Source organism: Leopardus geoffroyi, chromosome C1, assembly GCF_018350155.1.
Source record: "Leopardus geoffroyi isolate Oge1 chromosome C1, O.geoffroyi_Oge1_pat1.0, whole genome shotgun sequence".
Classification (NCBI taxonomy): Eukaryota; Metazoa; Chordata; class Mammalia; order Carnivora; family Felidae; genus Leopardus; species Leopardus geoffroyi.
In genome coordinates this window covers 24,320,986-24,347,678 of record NC_059328.1, presented here as the reverse complement: position 1 = coordinate 24,347,678, position 26,693 = coordinate 24,320,986, and the positions used below count along the sequence as shown (strand labels likewise).

At 41.8% G+C, this 26,693-nt stretch overlaps 1 protein-coding gene and 1 pseudogene across 1 annotated transcript in view; one reads left to right on the top strand and one right to left on the bottom strand.

Annotated features, from left to right (window-relative positions):
• The window catches only part of KPNA6 (karyopherin subunit alpha 6), a 64,916-nt gene extending 38,230 nt beyond the window's left edge, over nt 1-26,686 (bottom strand). The window contains exon 1 of the mRNA XM_045476501.1: nt 26,550-26,686. Within this exon, the coding sequence (XP_045332457.1) occupies nt 26,550-26,553 (4 nt within the window). The 5' untranslated portion in view covers nt 26,554-26,686. The remainder of the gene's footprint in view (nt 1-26,549) is intronic.
• LOC123600068 lies at nt 14,415-14,562 on the top strand (annotated as a pseudogene).
• Nucleotides 26,687-26,693: the final 7 nt, after the last annotated feature.

Here is a 26,693-nt window from a genome sequence, read left to right as displayed (position 1 = left end):
AAAGTCAGAGGCTTAACTGACTGAGCCACCCAGGTACCCCGTATTTATTTTTGAAAATGTTTATTTCTTTATTTTGGGGTGGGGGAGAGAGAGGGGGAGAGGGGGAGAGGGAGAGAGGGGGAGAGGGGGAGAGGGAGAGAGGGGGAGAGGGGGAGAGGGAGAGAGGGAGGGGGAGAGAGAGAGAGAGAGAGAGAGAGAGAGAGAGAGAGAGAGAACGAACCTTAAGCAGACTCCATGCACAGTGTGGAGCCAGATATGGGGCTTGACCCCACAACCTTGGGATCATGACCTGAGCCAAAATCAAGAATCAGAGGCTCAACCAACTGAGCCACCCAGGCGCCCCTAAAGATTTTATTTTAAGTAATCTCTACACCCAACATGGGGCTGGAAATTACAGTCCAGAGATCAAGAGTCACATGCTCCACCGACCGAGCCAGCCAGGTGCCACACCACCTGCAATTCTTTATCCTGAGAAGCAGCCAGTCACTTGTGAGTGCATCTTTTCATTTACCACCCCCCATCCAAACTACTGCCCCATTTCTCTATTCTCATGAAGACCAAAGTAATTTTTCTGCTCCCTTTTTATTATGAATTATTTAAGCACTGAAAAATTGAAATAGCATCATAAACATCTATAAACTCTCCTTTAAGATTCAAAAGTTTTTTTAAATGTTTATTCATTCATTTTGAGAGAGAGGGTATGAGCGGGCGAGAGGTGGAGACAGAGAGGGAGACAGAATCCAAAGCAGGGTCCTTGCTGTCAGTACAGACCCCAAAGCAGGGCTTGAACTCATGAACTGTAAGATCACGACCTGAGCTGAAGTCAGACACTTAACTGAGCCACCCAGGCACCCCTAAGATTCAATACTTTTTAACGATGCCCTATTTGTTTTACTCCGTCAGATGTACACACGATATTTTACAAATATTATACACATTTTGTTTTATATTTTTTAAAGTTTATTTAATCTCTACACCCAAAGTGGGGCTCAAGCTCATGACCCTGAGATCAAGAGTCACATGCTCTTCTGAGCCAGCCAGGCACCCCAAACTGAACATACCAAAGCTGTAAATGGCACAACTTGGCACTTCACCCTTATTACTTTAGTATGTGCCTCATAATAAGGACCTTCGTACATAACCACAATTTCAAACCTAAGGAAATTATCAAAACACCTATTATCTAGTCCATACTCAATTTTTCTTATTTTAAAATGATTGTTATAGCTAGTTGGCTTTTTTCAACCCAAACCAGAATCAGGTCAAGGTTCACCCACTGTATTTAGTCTTCTAAATTTTATTATGGAGAATTTCAAATATGTACAAAAGTAGACAGAAGAGTAAATAAAGTGAATCTCAATGCAATCATTCAGATCCAATAATCAACTAGTAGCCATTAATCTCTGTTTCTATCTACACTCAGATCCTGAATCACTTAAGCAAATTCCTGACATCTCATCTATATATACTTCAATATGTAGCTTCAAACAATATATATTTTTAATTACATTATCATTGGCAAAACACTCAGATCAATGGAACAGAATAGAGAACCCAGAAATGGACCCACAAACATATGGCCAACCAATCTTTGACAAAGCAGTAAGAATATCCAATGGAATAAGGACAGTCTCTTCAGCGAGTGGTGCTGGAAAAACTGGACAGCAACATGCAGAAAAATGAACCTGGACCACTTTCTTACACCATACATAAAAATAAACTCAAAATGGATGAAAGACCTAAATGTAAGACAGGAAGCCATCAAAATCCTCCAGGAGAAAGTAGGCAAAAACCTCTTTGATCTAGGCCACAGCAACTTCTTACTCAACACTTCACCAGAGGCAAGAGAAACAAAAGCAAAAAAAACCATCGGGACCTCATCAAAAGAAAAAGCTTCTGCACAGTGAAGGAAACAATCAGCAAAACTAAAAGGCAACAACTGACGGAATGGGAGACAATATTTGCAAATGACATATCAGATAAAGGGTTAGTATCCAAAATCTAAAGAACTTATCAAACTCAGAAAACAAACAATCCAGTGAAGAAATGGGCAAAAGACATGAATAGACACTTCTCCAAAGAAGACATCTAGATGGCCAACCGACACATGAAAAACTGCTCAACATCACTCATCATCAGGGAAATACAAATCAAAACCACAACGGGATACCATCTCACATCTGTCAGAGTGGCTAACATTAACAACTCAGGCAACAACAGATGTTGGTGAGGATGCGGAGAAAGAGGATCTCTTTTGCATCGCTGGTGGGGATGCATACTGGTGCAGCCACTCTGGAAAACAGTATGGAGGTTCCTCAAAAAATTAAAAATAGAACTACCCTACGACCCAGCAATTGCACTACTAGGCATTTATCCAAGGGATACAGGTATGCTGTTTCGAAGGGGCACATGTACCCCAATGTTTATAGCAGCACTATCGACAATAGCCAAAGTATGGAAAGAGTCCAAATGTCCATCGATGGATGAATGGATAAAGAAGATGTGGTGTGTGTGTGTATGTGTATGTACACACACATACACACACACATATATACAATGAAGCATTCATTACTCGGCCAACAAAAGAATGAAATCTTGCCATTTGCAACTATGTGGACAGAACTGGAGGATATTATGCTAAGTGAAATTAGTCAGTCAGAGAAAGACAAATATCATATGGCTTCACTCATATGAGGAGTTTAAGATACAAAACAGATGAACATAAGGGAAGGGAAGGGAAGCAAAACTAATATAAAAACAGGGAGGGAGACAAAACATAAGAGACTCTTAAATATGGAAAACAAACAGAGGATTACTGGAGGGGTTGTGGGAGGGTGGATGAGTTAAATGGGTAAGGGACATTAAGGAATCTACTCCTGAAATCACTGTTGCATGATATACTAACTAACTTGGATGTAAATTTTTTTTTTTTAATTTTTTTTTTTTTTCAACGTTTATTTATTTTTGGGACAGAGAGAGACAGAGCATGAACGGGGGAGGGGCAGAGAGAGAGGGAGACACAGAATCGGAAACAGGCTCCAGGCTCTGAGCCATCAGCCCAGAGCCCGACGCGGGGCTCGAACCCACGGACCGCGAGATCGTGACCTGGCTGAAGTCGGACGCTTAACCGACTGCGCCACCCAGGCGCCCCGGATGTAAATTTTTAAAAAATTAAAAAAAAATTACATTATCATTATTCCAACATTTGGTCGCTTTTATTTTTTTATTTATTTTTTTTTTTTTAATTTTTTTTCAACGTTTATTTATTTTTGGGACAGAGAGAGACAGAGCATGAACGGGGGAAGGGCAGAGAGAGAGGGAGACACAGAATCAGAAACAGGCTCCAGGCTCTGAGCCATCAGCCCAGAGCCTGACGCGGGGCTCGAACTCACGGACCGCGAGATCGTGACCTGGCTGAAGTCGGACGCTTAACCGACTGCGCCACCCAGGCGCCCCTGGTCGCTTTTAATCTACAAAATCCCTATCCTCTCCCTCAATCCTTTAAAAAAAATTTTTTTTTAATGTTTATTTTTGAGAGAGCGCATGTGCATGCGCAAGCGCAGGAGCAGAGAGAGAGGGAGACACAGAATCTGAAGCAGGTTCCAGACTCTGAGCTGTCAGCACAGAGCCCAACGCGGGGCTCAAACTCACAAACCCCAAGATCATGACCTGAGCTGAAGTCGGATGCTCACCCGACTGAGCCACCCAGGTACCCCTCCCTCAATCCCTTTATTTACTTGTGATACTGACTTTGTGAAGACTAGGTCAGTTGTCTTAATGAATGCCTCACATTCTCATTTTTTTGTCATTAATTTATGCCTATCTCCTGTGTTTCCTGTAAAATGGAAGTTAGGTCTAGAGGCTAGAACAGATTCAGGTTTACAATATTTTTTTGGCAAGAACACATATAGGCGATGCTTTGTGTTTCATACTCATCACATTAGGAGACATGTAATGGTAGGCTGCCTAAATGATCATAAATTTGGTAAGATGGTAACCAGATCCCTCCTGAAAGTCATCTACAGGGCTCCTGGGTGCCTCAGTTGGTTAAGCATCTGACTTTGGCTCAGGCTGTGGTTCCTGGGTTCAAGCCCAGCGTCAGGCTCTATGCCCTCTCTGGGACTCTCCCTCTCTCTCTGTCCCTATCCTGTTTGCACACACTCTCTCTCTCAAAAGTAAATAAACTTAAAAAAGGTCATCTACATATCCTAAGTCTACATTCACTTTGATTTTATTCTGACATGTTTCTTGAATATTACATATTTTGTGTGTAAGATATAAAGCACAATGAAACGACCATTATTAAAATAGGTATTACCACTATTGTTGAATCTGTGTGCTTGCTGCTCATTCTTCTAACTCTTCAAACCTGACTTCTACTCCTTCTATTCCACAGAAACTGCTTTTATCACGTTCACCAACAACCTCACTGCCATATCTGACAGAAATTTCTGTTCTCTTCTTAAGCCCTCAATATTAATCACTAATCCCTTCTCTTGGAGAAGGTTCTCTCTTGGCACCACTTCCAACCTCACCCAGTCTTCTCAGTCTTCACTATATGTAGATACTGGTTTCTATCTTTACTCTCTTTCTAGGCGATTTTATTCATTCCCATGATAACTTCCAAATTTATGTCCCAAGTGCAGCCTTTTCCCTTGAGCTCCAGACCCATATATTCAACCACGTATCGAAATCTTTACTTTGATATCCAAAACTAGCTCCATTTATAACTTCTGCTCACCCCCCTACCAGAAACAGCATTTGCAAGTTACTCGACCCAAAACCTAAGTAAAAGCCATCCTTGATTCCTTCTCTTCTCTCTCCTCTTTCATCTAATAACAAAACCTGTCCGTTTTATCTCTAAATGTATCTTGAATGTATTTACATATCTATCAGTTTCTGACCCCCACACCATCCAAGTCACTACCATATCTCACCTGGCTACTAAAAAACAACCTGCCTCTTCCTCTCTTCCCCCTTACTCTCCATCCGTCACCACAATAAAACCAGAGACCACTGCTAGGTATTTAGAGGCTGTTTCCGGGTGTAGTCTTTACATTTCCTGTTTTCTTTCTGCCCACAATGCTCTTCCCTAGCTCTTAGAATTGCTAGGTCCTTTCCTCATTACCCTAACCCAAAGTAAGCTACTCTATTTTTGTCAGAACACCTGTTTTATTTCCTTTATTACACTATTTACAGTCTGTGTCTCTTCTCTTCCGTAGGATGTTTTAAGTTCCGCAAAGGCAGGGACCTTTGTTGTATCTCCAGCATCTATGGTTATCATAGATACACAAGAATTTGTTAATGAGTCATTGTTCAAATATTTATTCAATATTTACTGAACACCTACACTGCCCCAGACACAAGGCTTAGCTGTAAGAGTTGCATAGTAAGTGTTTGCCAGTAGGTGTAAGGTTAGTGAAGAAATGTACAGCAAAGAAATTTTCTGTGACTGGAGTGAGCAGAATTCCCAAAGGCAGATTTTAGAAGGGTTTCTTCCAGAATTGACAGAAAACCGAATAAAAAAGAGTTGTAGGGGCATCTGGGTGGTCAGCTTCTGACTCTTGATTTTGGCTCAGGTCTGATAGTGAAGCCTGGTTAGGATTCTCTCTCCTCTCTCTCTCCTCCTTTCCCCTGCTCTCTCTCTATACATAAATGAACAAACAGCACCCCTACGCCCCACGCAAAAAAAAAAAAAAAAGTTGTATAACAGCAGGACATGGGGACCTGGGTGGCTCAGTTGGTTAAAATGTCCGATTCTTGGTTTAAGCTCAGGTTATGGTCTCATGGTTTGTGGGATCCAGCACCACGTAGGGCTCTGTGCTGACAGTGCGGAGCCTGCTTGGGATTCTCTCTCTCTGCCCCTCCCCTGCTCGCACTGTGTCTCTCTCAAAATAAATAAATAAATAAATACTTAAAAAAAGGATAATATACCATGATGTTCACCTCAGTCAAAAAATGAAGCTATTAAAAAAAAAAAAGGACACACACGCTTCAGAAAAACATTTTAGACTACTAAATCCAGTGACCTTGTCAATGTTGATTCTGTTTGACTTTCTAATTTGCCACTGATGATCACCTTTGCCTTCTTGAAACTCTACCCATGATTCTGACAGCTCCACCCTATCCCAGTTCTACCTTTCCTACCAATCCTCAGGTTTCATACTGTGTTCCTCTTCAATGCCCATCTCTCACTCTCAGTGTGCATCAAAGTTCTACCTTTGGTCCTCATCACAGCAGGAGCAGTTCCTGCAAGTAATCTTCCCCAGCTTCAACCTCCACTTTAAAAAAAAATTTTTTTTCTAATGTTTATTTATTTTTGAAAGAGAGAGAGAGAGTGCACATGAATGGGGAAGGGGTAGAGAGAGAGGGAGACACAGAATCCGAAGCAGGCTCCATGCTCTGAGCTGTCAACACAGAGACCTATGCGGGGCTCAAACTGATGAACTGTGAGATCATGACCTGAGCTGAAGTCGGATGCTCAACTGACTGAGCCACCCAGGTGCCCCTTCAACCTCCACTTTTATACCAAGAACCAAATCCCTACTGTCTCAGCCTCCTGCCTGAAAGTGTATTTCCAAATGCCTACTGGCTATATCTCCACCTCACCCTCTCTTTAAGCCAGTTACTTCTCGTATCTTCCCTAGTTCAGTTAACGCCATTACCATTCACCTGGCTTTAGAGTCAGCCATGAACTTCCTCCTCCCCAAGCTTCAACAGATAAACAGATTTTTACCTGTGCCAGAGTCTCTCCTTAACCAAACTCTATCCAGCCTCCTTTGAAATTTTTCTCAACTAGGCCTCAACCATGGCCTAATAATAGTTGAACAAAACACTCATGGTTCCTAGGATGACCCTAGCCCCCTGCCCTTAAAGTGCCTGCTTAAGAAAATCTCAAGGTTGCAAAAAGAGTTTACTGTTTGTTCCACCAACACCTGAAAACAGGGCCCCTGTCTCCCAGGCTCTGTGGGAGGGTAGGAGTCTAATGTCAGTAAGCACCAGTTAGCAAACCCAGATGGGTTTCAGATAGGCCAACCCCTCTTTCTCACATTTTGTAATTTTTCACTTCCCTGACTCTTCTGAGCCCCCTTTCTCTGCCCCCTCTATTCTCTCATCCTCCCTTCAAAATGCCCAGTTACCCCTGTACAAATCGAGGTTGAATTTAATTCACACTTTTCCCTGTTGCAATAGTATGTTAATGATTAAAATCTGTCCTTGTCACATTAACTAGTATCCAGCTTTGTTTATCTGTGAGTCGTTACCCCAAAATGGTTCCAAGTGACAACTTCCAATGACACTGTTGTACTTTACAACCCACCACCTTTCACTTCTAAACTATTAAATCTTTGAGAGAAAGAATCCGTGGCACAATGCACACCACGAACATGCTCTCAAATGTTCCATTCAACATCTTAAACTTCAGTTTTCCAAAGGATCCAAAGTGGTTTACAATAAATTCAACAAAATAAAAATATAAAAACAAAAATCTGGGATAGAAATATACCAATTTGTATAAAAAACAGAAGCGATGAATACAGACAAGGATGACCCAAAGAATCCATTATTAAAATTGATCTGAATTTTGACATGTCAGCTACTTGGCAGCCAAAACAAAGCAATGAGCAAACACTTACATAATTTTCATTATCCGTGATGGTGACTTTTAAAACACAAGTTTATTATTATTTTTTTTTTATTTTTTTTAACGTTTATTTTTGAGACAGTGAGAGACAGAGCATGAACGGGGGAGGGTCAGAGAGAGGGAGACACAGAATCTGAAACAGGCTCCAGGCTCCGAGCTGTCAACACAGAGCCCGAAGCAGGGCTCGAACTCACGGACCGTGAGATCGTGACCTGAGCCGAAGTCGGCCGCTTAACCGACCGAGCCACCCAGGCGCCCCTAAAACACAAGTTTAAAATTTTGACTTTTCCTTTTTTGGTTGCTGGTGCTGCTGACGTCATATCTAAGAAACTACTGTCTAAGCCAAGGTCATGATTTACTCCCAATTTCTTAAAAGAGTTTTATGGCTTTGACCCTTTACATTTGTCTTTGATCCACTGAGTTAATTTTGTATATGGTGTAAGGCAGAGGGGTCCAACTTTATTCTTTTGCAAATGGACACCTGTATATAATTTAGGCATTAAATATAATACCTAGCACATGAGGATAATAAAAATAAACCAGTGATCCACACAAGTTCTTTCTTAATGAATTTATCTTTAATTGCGATGCCTTCAAAGTTAATGATTTTTATGATTAAACCAATCTATTAAACCAAGAAACTGCTGCAGTATACAACAAGTTCATTTCCTGTGTCAAGTTTCTTACTTCTGTGTCCCACTAGGAGACCTCTGTCAGACTCCCCAAAGCAGACAAGGATCATGATGCTCCTGCCAAGAAAATCATACATCTGTGTCCTCACTGCTAGATGTGAGGCCATCTTCTTGAGTTCAGCCCAGAATGCTTTCCAAAGTCTCTACCCATGATGAAAAGGTTTTATCTACTAAATCCAGAGTAAAAGCCAAGATCTCCCTTTTGAAAGATCTTTGAAATATCCCAAAGTCAATGTTTAACCTCCATAGAAGGAAAATTCAAGATTTTTCCAAGGAAATTCAAATTTAACTGGTAATAATTTAGTAATGATTTGCTTAGCTCCTAAGGCTAAACTCATACAGAACCCCCATTTTAGAGGTAGGGAGACCAAGGCATAATTTACAGAAGGACCCAGATAATTTAATAGGTCTAATCCAGGTATTTCTAAAGCCAATGCTCTCTCCATTACATACACTTAATAGCATACTAGCCACAAGGGGACTCCCTTGTTATTTTCTGGAAGAAGTGTCAATGTTCCTTCTATCCTAACCATTGCCTGACTCAATCCCTTAAATGAGGTGTGGTCTGGTTCTTGCCAGGAATAGGGAATACAAATATTAGATAACAACACTGATATGAACAGAAGTAGAAAACTGTAGGGACTGGCAAGTGGTTAGGCAGTCATTTCAAGGCTGTCTGCCACCTCAAAGAAAAACTGAAAACAACCATTTGAGTTAATCCTCCTTGTTTTAGAAGCCCTCCACCCTATTTGTGTGTGTAGGAGGGAGTCACAGTGGCGGCAGTTGCATTGATGATATCAAGTTGAGGGAAATAGGATGAAGGGAGATAAATGTCATTTAAGTATGGTGTAAGGTTTGAAAATGTTTTCAAGAAGTTCAACATTATGTAAATGGACAGAATGTCTTTAAGGGTTTGTATTAGAAAGATATAGTAGGGCGCCTGGGTGGTTCAGTTGGTTAAGCATCTGACTTCGGCTCAAGTCATGATCTCATGGTTCATGGATTTGAGTCCCGCATGAGGCTCACTGCTGTCAGCATAGAGCCTGCTTCGGATCCTCTGTTTCCTTCTCCTTGCCCCTCCCCTGTGCTCGTGGGCACAAGCCCGCAAGTGCTCTCTCTCTCAAAAATAAATAAACATAAAAAAAAAAAAGTAAATAAACAACTAGGCTGAGAAAAGGCAGCTGTGCTGGATGGACCACCAAAAGGCACACTGGAAACACTATGGTACTGGTGAAAGGGGCTACAAAGCCAGACAAACTGATTTCTGGTCTTGCTACTTAATAAATGTACAACCTTGGATGTCATTTATCTGTATCTCAATTTTCCTACCCTTACCCTGTCTACTTCAGAGTTATGTTGAAGATAATTGAGAACATACATGAAAATAATTTAGGATTAGGTTTGGTAATAGCTTTTCAAACTTCTCAAATTTCTCCCCGGCAGTTCATGACCAGGAAATATGGCCAACAAGGAAACAGTGTGAAACAGGTAGGACAGCATGAGGCTCTCAGGGTGTTATCTGCAAGCTTGTCAAAAATGCTAGTCATCAAGACAATGGGAGAGGCTCCTCTACAGGACAAGTGGGTCAGTCCAGAATGGGGCCATACTAAGGCTACTTCTATTCTGGCAGATCCTCACAGGACTGGGCTGAGTAGTCATCACTCTAGGAAACAAAGTTGAGTCTATAAACTAGGTGGTTTGGCTAAAAGGCCACATGGGGAAACTTACGTGCATACACAACTATGTATTCAAAGCTCAAGGTCTAAGTGAAGTATGGCACACTGAAGTACTGAATCAACAAGGTGTTGACAGTCCCAGACACTAGTTCTCTAATACTGATTCTCCTATAAATTTATTAGTCCTTTTGGCTCTTGAGTCTATATGTAAGTGCAATGGTCAGACCTAGGGGTGGGAAGTTATATGTAAGTGCAATGGTCAGACCTAGGGGTGGGAAGTAAGGGGTGATGAGAAACACAGGATAGGACTAGGATAGCTACAGTCCAAACATTTTTTTCTCCAAAAGAAAACTTCCAACTATCCTTTATAGACTGTGCAGAATATGGCAGCTCTCACCTTCTTAGAGAGACCCAACTGCCAATACCACTAAGTGCTACAAGGAACTAAGATGAATTAAAGTAGAGAAACCAAAGAGCTCAACTTCCATTTAAGCCAACCCCCAAATATTCACTTAGTATCTTCTAAGCACTCACACTGTTCAAAATATCAAGAAAAAATTAGGGGTACCTGGCTGGCTCAGCCAGTAGAGTGTGCAACTCTTGATCTCGGGGTTGTAAGTTTGAGCCCCACATTGGGTATAGAGATTACTTAAAAATAAAATCATTATATGGCACAAAAACAGACATTCAGATCAATGGAACAGAATAGAGAACCCAGAAATGGACCTACAAACATATGGCCAACCAATCTTTGACAAAGCAGGAAAGAATATCCAATGGAATAAAGACAGTCTCTTCAGCAAGTGGTGCTGGGAAAACGGGACAGCAACATGCAGAAAAATGAACCTGGACCATTTTTTTACACCATACACAAAAATAAACTCAAAATGGATGAAAGACCTAAATGTAAGACAGGAAGCCATCAAAATCCTCGAGGAGAAAGCAGGCAAAAACCTCTTTGATCTAGGCCACAGCAACTTCTTACTCAACACGTCACCAGAGGCAAGGCAAACAAAATAAACAAAAGCAAAAATGAACTATTGGGACCTCATCAAAAGAAACAGCTTCTGCACAGTGAAGGAAACAATCAGTAAAACTAAAAGGCAACTGATGGAATGGGAGAAGATATTTGCAAACGACATATCAGATGAAGGGTTAGTATCCAAAATCTATAAAGAACTTATCAAACTCAGAAAACAAACAATCCAGTGAAGAAATGGGCAAAAGACATGAATAGACACTTCTCCAAAGAAGACATCTAGATGGCCAACTGACACATGAAAAACTGCTCAACACCACTCATCATCAGGGAAATACAAATCAAAACCACAATGAGATACACCTCATGCCTGTCAGAATGGCTAACATTAACAACTCAGGCAACAACAGATGTTGGCGAGGATGCGGAGAAAGAGGATCTCTTTTGCACTGCTGGTGAGAATCCCAACTGGTGCAGCCACTCTGGAAAACAGTATGGAGGTTCCTCAAAAAACTAAAAATAGAACTACCCTACCCAGCAATTGCACTAATACAGGTATGCTGTTTCAAAGGGGCACATGCACCCCAATGTTCATAGCAGCACTATCAACAATAGCCAAAGAATGAAAAGAGTCCAAATGTCCATTGACAGATGAATGAATGGATAAAGAAGATGTGGTGTATATATATACAATGGAGCATTACTCAGCAATCAAAAAGAATGAAATCTTGCTATTTGCAACTATGTGGATGAACTAGAGGGTATCATGCTAAGTGAAATTAGTCAAAGAAAGACAAATATATGACTTCACTCATATGAGGACTTTAAGATACAAAACAGATGAACATAAGGGAAGCAAAAATAATATAAAAACAGGGAGGGGGACAAAACATAAGAGACTCTTAAATATGAAAAACAAACAGAGGATTATTGGAGGGGTTTTGGAAGGGGGGGATGGGCTCAATGGGTAAGGGGCATTAAGAAATCTACTCCTGGGGGCGCCTGGGTGGCTGAGTCGATTGAGCATCCGACTTTGGCTCAGGTCATGATCTCACGGTCTGTGAGTTCAAGCCCCGCGTGGGGCTCTGTGTTGACAGCTCAGAGCCTGGAGCCTGCTTCGGATATTGTGTCTCCCTCTCTCTCTGCCCCTCCCCCACTCATGCTCTGTCTCTCTCTGTCAAAAATAAACATTAAAAAAAAAAAAAAAAAATCTACTCCTGAAATCTTGTTGCACTATATGCTAACTGTGGATGTAAATTAAAAAAAAAATTAAATAAAATGGTAAAAATAAAATCATTATATATAATTACATAATTTACATATATTTATATAATACTTAATATATATTATATATTTCTACACTGTAACTTATATATAAATTTATTGTGTATTTATATAAATATATTATACATTTCTATAAATATATCTACATATACACATATTGTATACATATATTATACATATATATGTACATATATAAAATCCAAATAATCTCTAAACTGACTCAAATAGAAAAGTAATTTATTATTCATTTTAAAAAATGTGTGTGCCAGGCACTGTGTAAAGGAGTCTGCCTTTAGGAAGCTTTACAACTTACTTTACAACTGTCATAGCATTAAGAATATAAAAAGACAATGAATCTAAACATTCAATGAGTTCAGAAGGTGGGAGTGAGAACTGTCTGTCCTGAGCGTAAGCTCTACAGTGGTCTTTGAAGGCTAGATGTTAATATTTTGGGGCCGGGGGGCAAGAAACAGGGAGAGAGAATTTTAACCATGTTCAGTGTGGAGCCCGATGCAGGGCTTGATCTCAGGACCTTGAGATCATGACCTGAGCCAAAACCAAGAGTCGAATGTTTAACTAACAGAGCCACCCAGGTGCCCCTAGATGTTATTATTTCTAAAGGTAATAGGGGTAGGGAGGGAAAGCAATTCACCAGGAGCAAAGACTACAAGATTAGAAGGCCCAAGATTTGTTTGAGGAACAAGAAGTTTGATTAGAGAGGTATAAAAACAAAGGTCCACAGCAAAATGTCTGAGTTATAACAGTGAACTTCTGACTAGTTGGCCTCTATTCTGCAGCACTATGCTGCTCCAGCCTTAGTCACTGAACAAGGAGGGTACACAAATCTCTCTGATTAGCTCTTTGTTTTAACTTTTAGTAATCTGAGAAAGGGCTTTTCCAAGAGCCCTTCTGACAAATTAAAAGCAGAGATTTCTCTAACCTATATATAATAATCCAAAAAGGAGGAGCCAATTTTGGAAGGCAATCTTCTGAGGCCCCGTATATAAAGGGCCCAGGACAATACAGCGGAGTGCCAGATTGAGAGGCCACACAAAGGGAATCCTCTCTGCCAATGTTGCCCCTCAAATCCTATCAACGCCTTCCAATGTGATGTAGTGGGAAAGAAGGCCAATTTGGGAGACAGGTGATTTCTTCTCAGCTCCTCCTCTAAAAAGGCCTCACTTCCCCATGAGGGCAATTCCTAGGAAGTTATGGTCAAAGAGGACAGCTATATTCTCCTGCTTTCCATAACAGGTGGTTTTTCCTTTTCCTTTCTCCTGACACTGTAGCTCCTTTCTCTTAATCTTTATTCTTCCACCTTCACTCCCTCCAGAGCTAGGCTGTAGGAACCAATGAGCCAGAGTTTTAAAAAAAGGGCCTATTCTCTACCATTTACTTCACCCCCAAATAAGCAACTCCAATCACATCTCATTAGACAATTACTGCCTCTTTGGAAGATGGTGATAATTTCCAAATCTACATCTACAGTCCATACCTAATACCCAAGAGGTACCTTCCAACCATAACCCATAAGCATCTTTTTAAAAAGCATGTTTTAAAAAAAAATTTAGGGGGGGCGCCTGGGTGGCGCAGTCGGTTAAGCGTCCGACTTCAGCCAGGTCACGATCTCGCACTCCGTGAGTTCGAGCCCCGCGTCAGGCTCTGGGCTGATGGCTCAGAGCCTGGAGCCTGTTTCCGATTCTGTGTCTCCCTCTCTCTCTGCCCCTCCCCCGTTCATGCTCTGTCTCTCTCTGTCCCAAAAATAAATAAACGTTGAAAAAAAAAAATTTTTTTTTTTTTTAAATTTAGGGGTGCCTGGGTGGCTCAGTCAGTTGAGCATCCAACTCTTGATTTCAGCTCAGGTCATGATCTTGCAGTTCATGGGTTTGAGCCCCACACTGGGCTCTGTGCTGATAGTGTGGAGCCTGCTTGCCATTCTCTCTCCCTCTCTCTCTGCCCCTCGCCCACTGGCACATATGCACGCTCTCTCAAAATAAATATATTAAAAAGAATTTAAGTTATCACTTTTCCCATAAATCTGCTCCTTATACATTTCTCTTAATTCACAACCCACAATCCCTTATTTCAAATTCTGAATTCAACAGAGCTCTGAAAATAAGGTTTTTAGTAAATATAGCTTCATCGCTTCTCGGCCTTTTGGCTAAGATCAAGTGTAGTAAGTATAGCTTCAAAACACATTTACTAAAACTTGAACAAAACACGAGATGACAGCCCTTCTTTATCTCACTTAATGGTTTGCTACAAAATATTAACAATAATTGACTATATATATAGAACTCTATCCCACACCCTGCTGGATGTGCTATCCAACTTATATGCACTATAATGCCTTTTAAAATCTAAATAATTAGAATTCTGAAATATCTGGCTTAAATGGTTTCTTCAAGACATGCATTCTCAATGGGGTAAATACTGCACCCAGAAGGGTGAAACTGGTTCATGGGGAGTGGGAAGGACCTAGATATTACAATGGTATGTGGTGCTCCAAAGTGCAACATTATCAATAAAGTCTTATTTCTTAGTATTTAATTTCCCTCATTGGATTTTCTTGAGTATTACATGAACAGTATTGACACTAATTTCATGAAAGGCAGACAATAAGTATGCAAGATCTGTACTACAAATCTATGGTGAACAGATGGCTATGACGGGGGCACTTTCTCTGGACTAACCACTGGGTCCTGAAGTCATACGAGAGGTGGCTTATGCATGACTGTCATGCCTGTGGATGTTATTTAATATGTTTGATACTCAGTGCTTTTGTGTGTGACAAAGGTTTTGGTAATTAAAGTTTATATTTTGTTATTTAATTCCACAGACTAAAATTTGTCATGATTCATCATGCCAAGTATTGAAAAGAGAAATGTCAACGATAGCTAAAGGAGTGTCGAAAAGCTAGTTAAGCTGTAAGTTTTTCCTATCAAGCAGTTTAAAAGTTCACCAAAAATAGGGAGCCTGGGTGGCTCAGTCAGTCGAGCATCTAACTCATGGTTTTGGCTCAGGTCATGATCGCAGGGTGGTGGGATCGAGACCCTCCTCAGTCTCTGTGCTGAGCATGGAGCCTGCTTAAGATTTTCTCTCTCTCCCTCTGTCCCTCCCTCTGCTCGTGCTCTCTCTCTAAAATAAATTAGGTAATAATAACAATAAAGTTTGACAAAAAATAATTTTAAGAAAGTGATTTTTTTTTTTAATGTTTTTATTCACTTTTGAGAGACAGAGAGATACAGAGTGCTAACAGGGGAGGGGCAGAGACAGAGGGAGACACAGAATCTGAAGCAGGTTCCAGGTTCTGAGCTGTCAGCAGAGAGCCTGACACGGGGCTTACACCCACAAACTGCAAGATCATGACCTGAGCCGAAATCGGACGCTTAACCGACTGAGTCACCCAGGTGCCCCGTGATTTTTTTCTATTATTGGAAAACAAGAAGCTTTAATGATCTTTAAATTTGATTATATTGGGGGCACCTGGATGGCTCAGTTGGTTAAGTTAAGCATCTGACTTTGGCTCAGGTCATGATCTTGCTGTTTGTGAGTTCAAGCCCTGCATGGGGCTCTGTACTGACAGCTCAGAGCCTGGAGCTTGGTTCAGATTCTGTGTCTCCCTCGCTCTCTGCCCCTCCCCTGCTCACGCTGTCTCATGCGCACCCACGCACTCTCTCTCTCTCTCTCAAAAATAAACATTAAAAAAATTTTTGATTACATTTGTTAGGTATTCATAAATGTTAATTTGCATGTGTAATTTGATACTTTACAATTTGTATAGGTAAATAAAGTATATTAAAAGTTACTCAACAAATACCAGCTATAAAACTTAAACGCAAACAGCTTTTTAACTTTTAACCCCCAATTTTTTTTTTAAATGTTTATTTATTTTTGAGAGAGAGACAAAGTGTGAGTGGGGGGAGCAGCAGAGAGAGAGGGAGACACAGAATCTGAAGCAGGCTCCAGGCTCTGAGCTGTCAGCACAGAGCCCGACGCAGAGCTCGAACTCATGAACTGCGAGATCATGACCTGAGCCAAAGTCGGACGTTTAACCGATTGAGTCACCCACGAGCCCCTTTTAACCCCAAATTTTAACCTTACTTTGAATAAAAGCCAACTGTATGCTTACTCTTCATGCATAGAGAAAGCACAGATATATTTACTGTATGTAAAAAGATAGAAATTTCATTGGAGGGATGCATCAGGGGAGGAAAAAGTCTAAAAGGGTTCCTTTGGAGGGTGATAATGAAAAAAAAAAGGCTAAGAAAAACACATACAGGGATTAGGGGTCTGTACCAACATCTTCCCAGCTTTTCAAACCAGAAACTTGGGAGTTACTCTTGATAACCCCTTTTCCCTTATCCCCACGTCCAATCACTAAGAATGGCCAGTTTCATTTCTTTAATTATTTCTTGGATTCTTTTTCTCCATTCCTACTGCCAATTGCCCTAATTCCAGTCTTCGTGATTTCTTGGGTAGACTTTATTAAGAGCCTCATTAACCTCTTCTTTCTCGATATACTTCAAACTTCCTGAAACAGTTTGCCTCTCCTCTTGCATTAGCCTGCTCCAATTTGCTTGCATACCATCAAAACTCATTTTGTAAAAGCAACTGTCAGGTGCATGATGCTAAATTCAACCAACCTTTTTAAGTACTTATTTTGCTGGTGCTCTTAGCAGCACTCAACCCTGACAACCATTTCCTTCTTGAAATACTTTTTCCTTGGTTTTTGAAACATTAATCACTGATTTCTTCTTCCAATTCTGGCTGCTGATCCTCTTCTTCTTGCATGTGAAGGCTGATGCACCTTGATGTTCTCTTTTCAGTACACCTCCCATGATTACATCAGCGATTCCATGGTTTTAGTTACCATATACAGATAAATAGATGATCAAACACCTAACTCCATCCCCAGACCCCTCTTGAGCTCCAGAATTGTATATCCAATCACTTTTGAGACATCCTCCTCTGGAGATCACAGAGATACCTCAAAATACTGAAATTTAAACTCATCTCAGTTAACAGCATCACTATCCACTCTGCTGTTTAAGGCAAGAGGCCAGGGAGTCCTGCAATTTTTAATTCCCCCACAGGCCCCATCAGCCTCCAGGTGATAACCAAGTCCTGCTAATTCAAATTCCTAACTCTCTTATTCCCTACCATTACCACCTCAATCATCATCATCTTCTCTTGCTAGGACTATTGCACTACTTAAGAACCAACTACATTTTTTTTTTTTTAAGTTTATTTATTTCCTTTCACAGAGAGTGAGTGGGGGAGGGGCAGAGAGTGAGGGAGAGAGTATCCCAAGCAGGCTCTGCACTGCCAGCGCATAGCCTGAAGTGGGGCTTGAACCCATGAACAGTGAGATCATGACCTGAGGCAAAAATCAAGAGTCGGATGCTTAACTGACAGAACCACCCAGGCGCCCCAAGAACCAACTTTTAAAGAACCTCCTAGGGGCACCTGGGTGGCTTGGTCAGTTAAGCCTCTGACTTCGGCTCAGGTCATGATCTCACAGTTCGTGAGCTCGAGCCCCACGTCGAGCTCTGTGCTGACAGCTCGGAGCCTGGAGCCTGCTTCGGATTCTGTGTATCCCTCTCTCTCTGCCCCTCTTCTGCTCTCTCTCAAAAATAAACTTTAAAAAAATTTTTAAAGAACCTCCTAGTTGGAATCTTACTGCAGTCTGATTCATCCTCCTAGAGCTGTCCAAGTTATAGAAATAAGTAAATTTGATATCACAGATTAAAACCCTTCAATGGCATTTCACTATCATCAAGATAAAGTCCAAATATCATTCCCCCCATGCTTCCAATCCATTTAGTCTATCAATCTTTTGTTTCTGAAATAATCATTCTCTCCCTCCCACTGACAATTCTCATCGATAGGTCAGATCTCACTGAGCTTAAAGGCCTTCGCTGATTCCCCTGGGCTGGGCTGGACCCCCTTACTATATGTGCCCATAGCATTCTGGACTGTCTCATCCAAATATTTACCATTTTATACTGCTCTCCAAAGTATGGGATGCAAGTTTAAGTAGGAGATAGGAAGAAATACATACATGTATATATGCTAATACATGTATTAGTAAGGTTTACCTTTATCATGGGTGTACATACACATATAAGCCTATTAATACTGGCAATGTGGCAATGTTTATCTGTCGGTCAGATGGCCAAATTTTCCTGAAGGAAGACTAAAAGTTATACCAAAAAGGTGAGGATACTAGTTCATTCACATTTAAGATAGTGCCTCATACTGTAGTTTGTGAGCCTAGTTAAGTGGATTTGCAAACTATCTAGTTTTAACTAAATATTTGCAAAATGGATAAATGGTATGGAGTACCATCAAGAAACTTAATGGAAGATAATGTTAATAATGTTATCACAAGAGGAACAAAAAACAGCAGAGCTGACGTCCCTGGAAGAAAGATCTCCCAAGTATCAGAATTCCACCTGCCACATCACAATAAAACAAAACAAAATATTATGGCCAGCTAGTCAGATCTAAGCCAGCCAAAATTTTAAAATTATCTAGAAGACTAGTTAAAATATGGACTTACAATCTCTTGTGCATCTTACTCCAAATGTATATTGTGCTTAAAAAGAGTCCCTACTGAATATGTAATGCAATCACAATCAGTAAGACTTTAAAAATGTGTCTTCATCCTTTTAAAATGTTTTTTGTTGGTTTTTTTTTAGGGGCACCTGGGTGGCTCAGTCAGTTGAGCATCCTACTCTTGATTTCGGCTCGGGTCATGGCCTCATGGTTCATGAGTTTGAGCCCTGTGATCAGGCAGCGTGATGCCGATGCAGAGCCTGCTTGGGATTTTCTCTCCTCCTTCTCTCTCTGCATCAGCAAGCATGCTCTCTCTCTCTCTCTCAAAATAAACTTAAAAAAAAAAAAAAACCCAAAGAAACAATAATAAAACTTTTTTTAAAACACATAGAATTTGGTAAAATACATAAACTAAGAAATATTTTATAAAATACATGGAATATTATTTTCTAATATTTTACAAGTAAAACCGGGTGTTCTTGGGCTATATTTGGCCTCAAATATCCTATGTTTGGTTAGCTTAAGCTTTCTAGATTTTAAGAATTAACTTGTAGCATTTATCAATGTTTAATCCAGAAATATCATGAAAATCTGGATTTCTAACTTCAAGAGGAGAGAGATGATGAAAGGAATGGGAAATTATGCAATACAGCAATACTAGACCTACAGTCCTCCAGGGCAACAATTGGCTAGAGCTGCACAGACTGCATGGAGCTCCATAGTCCTCGCATGCTAGTCTCCATGTAGCTGATTACCCATTAGAATTTAAATTCTGACATTTCACAAGATAGATTTTTGTCTCTTTTGTTTACCACTATATTTCCAGGGACTGGAGCAGAACAGTCCCTGGCACATACTAGGTATTCAATAAACATCTGCTGAGGGGCGCCTGAGTGGCGCAGTCGGTTAAGCGTCCGACTTCAGCCTGGTCACGATCTCACGGTCCGTGAGTTCGAGCCCCCTGTCGGGCTCTGGGCTGATGGCTCAGAGCCTGGAGCCTGTTTCCGATTCTGTGTCTCCCTCTCTCTCTGCCCCTCCCCCGTTCATGCTCTGTCTCTCTCTGTCCCAAAAATAAATAAACGTTGAAAAAAAAGAAATTTTTTTTAAATAAATAAATAAATAAATAAACATCTGCTGAAATTGATGAATAACTGTTGAATAACTGCCTGGCCCCTAAAAGTATGTTTCTGACAAGTTTTCATGTTACTGCCTTCCCCTCAAAGACAAACTGATTAATCTATATTTAGCATAGGGCCTGAAATATAGTAAGTCCTTTATTTATTCACTGACTAAAAGAAATTACTGAGTACTATGTGCTAATAAACACCATGCTAAAATGGTTTACATTCATTAGCTTATTTAATCCCCCTAACAATCCTATGACATAGATATTATTATCCCCATTTTAGACACGAGAACTCTAAGACTGGAAATTAAGTTACTGGTTGAAGAACGAATTATATTACAGATTAACTGTAACACAGGAAAAGAATATGAAATGGGCTACATGAAAGGCGAGAAAAAAGTGCTACAGAAATCAGAAATTCACTTCCAGTTTGGAAGGCAAAAAGCATTTGAGAGTTCATGAAGTAGCATTTAATTAATTAATTAATTTATTTATTTATAATGTTTATTTATTTTTGTGAGAGAGAGAGAGAGAGAGAGAGAGAGGGAGGGAGGGAGAGAGGGAGGCAGGCAGACAGACAGACAGAGCAGGAGCTGGGGAGGGGCAGAGAGAGGGAGACACAGAATCCAAAGCAGGATCTAGGCTCTGAGCTGTCAGCACAGAGCCGGGGGCAGGGCTTGAACTCATCATGGACTTGAGATTATGACCTGAACCCATGTCATGTCAGACACTTAACCAACTGAGCCACCCAAGTGCCCCTAGGAGGTAGCATTTATATTAGACCTTGAAGGTGCCTGGGTGGCTCAGTCAGTTGAACGTGTGACTCTTGATTTCAATTCAGGTCATGATCTCGATTTTGTGGGTTCAAGCCACATGCTGGGCTCTCTGCTGACAGCACAGAGCCTCCTTGGGATTCGTTCCCTCTCCCTCTCTCAAAAATAAATAAAATAAATAAACATTTAAAAATAAAATAAAATGAAAATGAAAATAAAATGAAAATAAACTAGTCCTTGAAAATCAGGCAAGATTTCCATAGGAAAAGATTGGTGGGGAAAGAATTACTTGTGTTACCTTCTCTGCCAGTAATGCTAAATCACAAAGGAGGTAGTCTAACTGGAATGCAGGATATGTGGATACATCTTTAAATAGAGTAAGATTAGTAAAATCAATAGGAAGGCCTTGAATACCATATCGTATGGGTTATGATTTTATCCCGTAGATAATAGCAAGTCCATGAAGGTTCCTAAGCTAAGGAGTAGAGTGACCAGACCAAATGGGTGTTTTAGCGACGCTGCTGCAGAAGAATTACAGCAGTGGTACAGGAGGCTACGGAAAAGTTCTGGAGGGCTTCTAAATTAATATCTTTACAATTTACACTATTTGCTTACATCTAATATTTCACAAATCTTCATTAATTTTAATAAATACTGTTATCCATATTTTCACTTTGATGAGCCTGAGACTCAGTAAGGTTAAAGAGCACAGAATATTTTTGTGGGTCTATGCTGTGAGAAAAACCTACACAAAGCAATTTAGAGGAGACCTCAGTAACACAATCACATAGTCTTCAACTGCCAATATGGAAATGGAAGAAAAGAGTGAGGAACCAAAGATGGATAGATGCCCTAGGGTCTGGGCCAGTGGTCCTACCATTACCATTAACAAAAATGCAGGAAAAGCAGGTCAGGAAAGGGGAGTGAGCTTGATGCTTGTGGGACACTCAGGTGGTGACTGATGGTTCAGTGCCATCTCTGCAAGTAGCTGTTACAAATGGTGGGGTGGGTGCACAAGGTTGGAGAGAATCTAAAAGAAGTATGAGCTAAGTTACTTCCTGACCTGGAAGTGTTATCAGAAAGGTTTTGTTACTTGCAGCCAAAAACAAACAAGAATTGGCCTTCAGTATCCTAGTTAAACCAAGAGATAAGACAGTTCCAAAGTTGCCTAATTCAGTAGCTTAAAAACATCAGATTCTTCCCATCTTCTCTATTCTCACTCTTCAAGCTGCCTGCTCTTATTTATAAATTCTGCCTCATCACCCCAGCATTACTAATGGCAATTTCAGAGTCAGAAAAGGGCTCTTTCCTTTTTAGAGGCAGAACATAGCCCTTAATTGCCATATGTTGGTTAGAACCATACAACTTAAGTGGTTCTATTTATTAGCTCTGACCTTGCACAAGTTACTGAACTTCTCTGTGCTTGTTTCATCAACTAGAACATGATAATCTGAGACGGAAAGGAGTTAATATTATAGTACTTAGTGCCTAGCACATAGCAAGTTCTATTTAAGTGCTGGCTATTATTATAGCTTTTCCATCTCTCTCTTTTTTTTTTTTTTTTTTTGAGGCTCTCACATTTTGGTGATACTTGAGTTAAAATATATGCTGGCAAAAAATAAAATAAAACCTGGCAAATTTTTTTTTTTTTCATTTTTTGAGAGAGAACGAGAGCATGTGAGTTGAGGAGAGGGGCAGAGGGAGAGAGAGAATCCAAAGCAGTCTCCACTCTCAGCGTGGAGCCCCTTGTAGAGCTCAATCCCAGGACCCTGGGATCATGACCTGGGCCAAAACGAAGAGTCAGATGCTCAATGGACTGAGCCACCCATGAGCCCCCTGGCAAATCTCTTTTATTTTATTTTTAAAAATTTGGGGTGGGCGCCTGGGTGGCTCAGTCAGTTAAGCATCTGACTTCAGCTCAGGTCATGATCTCACCGTCCGTGAGTTCAAGCCCTGTGCTGGGCTCTGTGCTGACAGCTCAGAGCTTAGAGCCTGCTTCAGATTCTGTGTCTCCTACTCTCTCTGCCCCTTCCCCACTCACACTCTTTCTCTCTCTCAAAAATAAAATAAAAACAGGGGTGCCTGGATAGTTCAGTCAGTTGTGTCAGACTTCACCTCAGGTCATGATCTTGTGGTTCGTGAGTTTGAGCCCTGTGTTGGGCCCTGGGCTGACAGCTCACAACCTGGACCCTGCATTGGATTCTGTGTCTTCCTCTCTCTCTGCCACTCCCCTGCTCACGCTCTGTCTCACTCTATCTCTTAAAAATAAATAAACATTAAAAGAAATAAAGGGGTGCCTGGGTGGCTCAGTTGGTTAAGCATCCAACTTCGGCTCAGGTCATGATCTCACAGTTTGTGAGTTCGAGCCCTGCATTGGGCTCTATGCTCTCAGCCCAGAGCCTGGAGCCTGCTTTGGGTTCTGTGTCTCCCTCTCTCTCTGCCCCTTCCCCCACTCATGCTTTGTCTCTCTTCCTCTCTCAAAAATAAACAAACATTAAAATTTTTAAAAAGGAAAGAAAATAAAAACATAAAAACATTAAAACATTAAAAAAAATAAAAATGTTTAATGTTTATTTTTGAGAGCGAAAGAGAGCGTGTGTGCAATCATAGGAGGGGCAGAGAGAGTGAGGGAGACACAGAATCCGAAGCAGGCTCCAGGCTCTGAGCTATCAGCACAGGGCCCCATGCAGTGCTTGAACTCAAGAACCATGAAGTCATGATCTGAGCTAAAGTCAGACGTTTAACGGACTGAGCCACCCAGGCACCCCACTAACAAATCTCTTTTAAATAAAGAAAGCTTTTCCAGAAATCCCTCAGGCTTCCCTTCCTATCTAATTAGCCAGAGTTGTATCACATACCCAAGCCTAAATCAATCACTGCCTAGGGAGACAGAATTACAATGATTGGTTTATAGTTTATATTAATCAAGACCTATCCCTGGGGCTGGGGAGGGGCTGCCAGATTCCTGGTTAGCAAAATGGCAGGAATGGTTGATAAAACAAGTGTCTGCCAAGACTTAGTCTTAAAAGACTGTGGTCTCTGCTAGGGAGGGTCAGAATAAGTAACTTCCAGAGCTGCAAGCATCACCCCCACAGGGCTCCTAATGGCAATGAAAGTCACTACAAAAGTCTGTTAAAGCTAATAAAGTTTGGCACAGGACAAACAGTATAGGATACAGGCCAGGGCCTGAGTGGAGCACGTCTGACAGGCAGTGAAACACAGCAGGTTCTAGATTCATGGAGGTGTGGTGCAGGCTGTGTTAGTGTTCCAAGCACACAAAGGGCCTAGACCACCAGCCTTGGACAAGTCACCTAATCTTCTCAGAGCCTCAGTTTACTCACTTATAAATGGGGATAACCCAAACCACCTTGGATCCCATGTTAGGATTAAATGTATCCTTACACTAGTTTCACTCACATCATGTGTATAAAGACCAGCCAAAAACACACACACCAATAGCTGGACATGCGCAAAGACCAAGTGGGATAGGAGAGAGGTATCTGAAATGGAGTTGGAAAGAAAAAAGGAGGCCACCTGACTCTATACTAAAAAGCCCCTTCAGGACCTTGGTCAGGCTTTGTTGCTCCACATAAAAACTTTCATTTCAGGGGCGCCTGGGTGGCTCAGATGGTTGAGCGTCCGACTTCGGCTCAGGTCATGATCTCATGGTTTGGGAGTTCGAACCTTGCGTTGGGTTCTGTGCTGACAGCTCAAAACCTGGAGCCTGCTTCGGATTCTGTGTCTCCCTCTCTCTGCCTCCGCCCCACTCGTATTCTGTCTCTCTCTCAAAAATAAACATTAAAAAAAAGAAAAAAGAAAAAAATAACTTTCATTTCAAAGTCTACCAGAAAAGGACTAATTTTAGTTCACACCTTAACTCTTCTAAGAGGTTTATGTACAGCAAAATGAGTAAGAATCTCATGTCTGGCTTTGCTGCTTACTAGCTGTGTTATCTTCTCTAAGGTAGTTTCCCAATCTGTAAACTTATTTCACTGCGCTTAATAAACTAAACACTAGCTCCTTCCCTTTGAAGGAAGTGTTTCTAAAATTGAAGGCCGACAGAAATCTATAACATAAAAGTCCCCCAAATGTTTCACTTCATAAAGCTGCAGTTAGACAAACCTATCAGGCTTGACACTGGATTCTGAAAACCAGAGTGCTTAAGGGAAAGGAATGCTACTGCAGGTAGAAAAGAATCTGTTCTGATGCCTGCAGAGCCCTTACTAGGCTGTTTTCTAAACACTTGTTATCTTATTTAGTCTTCAAACATCTTGGTAACACTCTCTCCCCTCCTTCTAGAGATGAGGAAAGGAAGGATCAGAAGGGAAGAGAAATAACATTTACTGTGAACTGTGCTACATGCTTCCTATGCACACTGTTGCATTTGATATTTAAGTGACTTCTCTTAATATCTGATATTTAACTGATGAGAGCTAGAAAGTGGCAGGCAGGATTATAATCCCAGATCTGATTCTAAAGTCACTGCCTTGCAAAAATAAAAAAAAAAGTCATTGCCTTGCTCAAGGGAGTAATTTGTTTCTTCAGGATCTGGGATCTTACAAAACTAAATCCCAGAACCTCATTTAGCACTCCCTTCCACACACAACTGCTGGAGTTAGCAATCTACTTTGTAGTTTTTCAGTTTCTTCAGACTAAAGATTTCAAAGTGGGCACACCAGCACACAAAAACACCTTTACAACTTTGCCTAGGGTTAAAAGCTTTCTTCCCCCTTTTCCAGCCCAACCACTAGGGGGCCAAGCCATAAAGAACTGCAGCTATAACCTAGGGGTCTGGATCACCGGGGTATAGCCACTAACTGTATGACCTTGGGTAAGTTACTTTACCTCTCTCTAAGCCCCAGTTTCCTTACCTGTAAAACAGGGGTAACAGTAGTAACTGGCTCACTAGCTTGTGCATATTAAGTAAAACGTAACATGTAAAGCAGTCAGAACAATACCCGCGCGTAGGAAGAGTTTAGCAAAATGAATCGATTTTAACGCTTAAGAGGAAGTATCTCTTCACTGATGGTTCTATTAGTCCAAAGACTTCGCCATCGTATTATCCCTGAGCACAGGCCTTGCCCGCCAGAGTCCCTTCAGAGAGAGCAACAGGTCGCTCCTTTTCTCCTAACCAGTGCCAGACCCACAAACCTGAAGTCCCGATCTACCACACATGGCCCCGAGGTCTCGGTCTGTGATTTTCTACTACCAGGCTGTCACTGAGTCCAACCGAACCACCCCATTTCCGCCCGCGGCTCGGGAAGTTCTGCCGGCCTTCAGCGGCCCAGGCTGCTTTCGGCATGGCTGCCCCTCGTTACGGGCCTGGAGCTAGCTCGCCTGGCGTTCCCTCACCAGAGGACTCTACTCGCGACGTAGGCAGGATTTCCCTCGAGTTCAGAGGAGCCCCGAATCTAGTCAAGATGCGCGTCGGTCAAACACACGCCTGGAAACGGCTCCCCGAGCGCCGCCCGGGCCTGCCGCCGGGCGCCCGTCCCCCCAGCCGCGGTCTCGGCGCAGGCCGGAGGGTCGGCCCCTTTCCAGCCCCTGGGAACGCGAGGGCTCCGGCCCAAGGCCACCACGTGGGGGCTCCAGGCGTGGCAAGGTGCTCCCGGAATCAGCCCCCAAAGACTGCTCCCGCAGGGGCCCTAGCCCGGCCCCAAACTGGCCTGAGCTGCTCTCCCGGCCTGGCTTCTCCCCTCACACCTATTTGGAGAGGCCTCAGACATTTTCCGCAGACCGGAGACAGGCTCCCGCTAGGCCCCACGCCCCAGGAGTGTCTCAGCTCGAGTCCCCAATTGCCTGGTGTCCTTACTCACCCATCGCGGCTCCGCTCGCTCCTACTTGGCGGCGGCAGCAGCGGCAGCTTCAGCAGTAGCTTCAGCAGACAATATGGCGGATCTGCAGGACGGCAGCCCGAAACGGACAAACAACTTAACATTCAACCCCGGGAAGAAACGCGC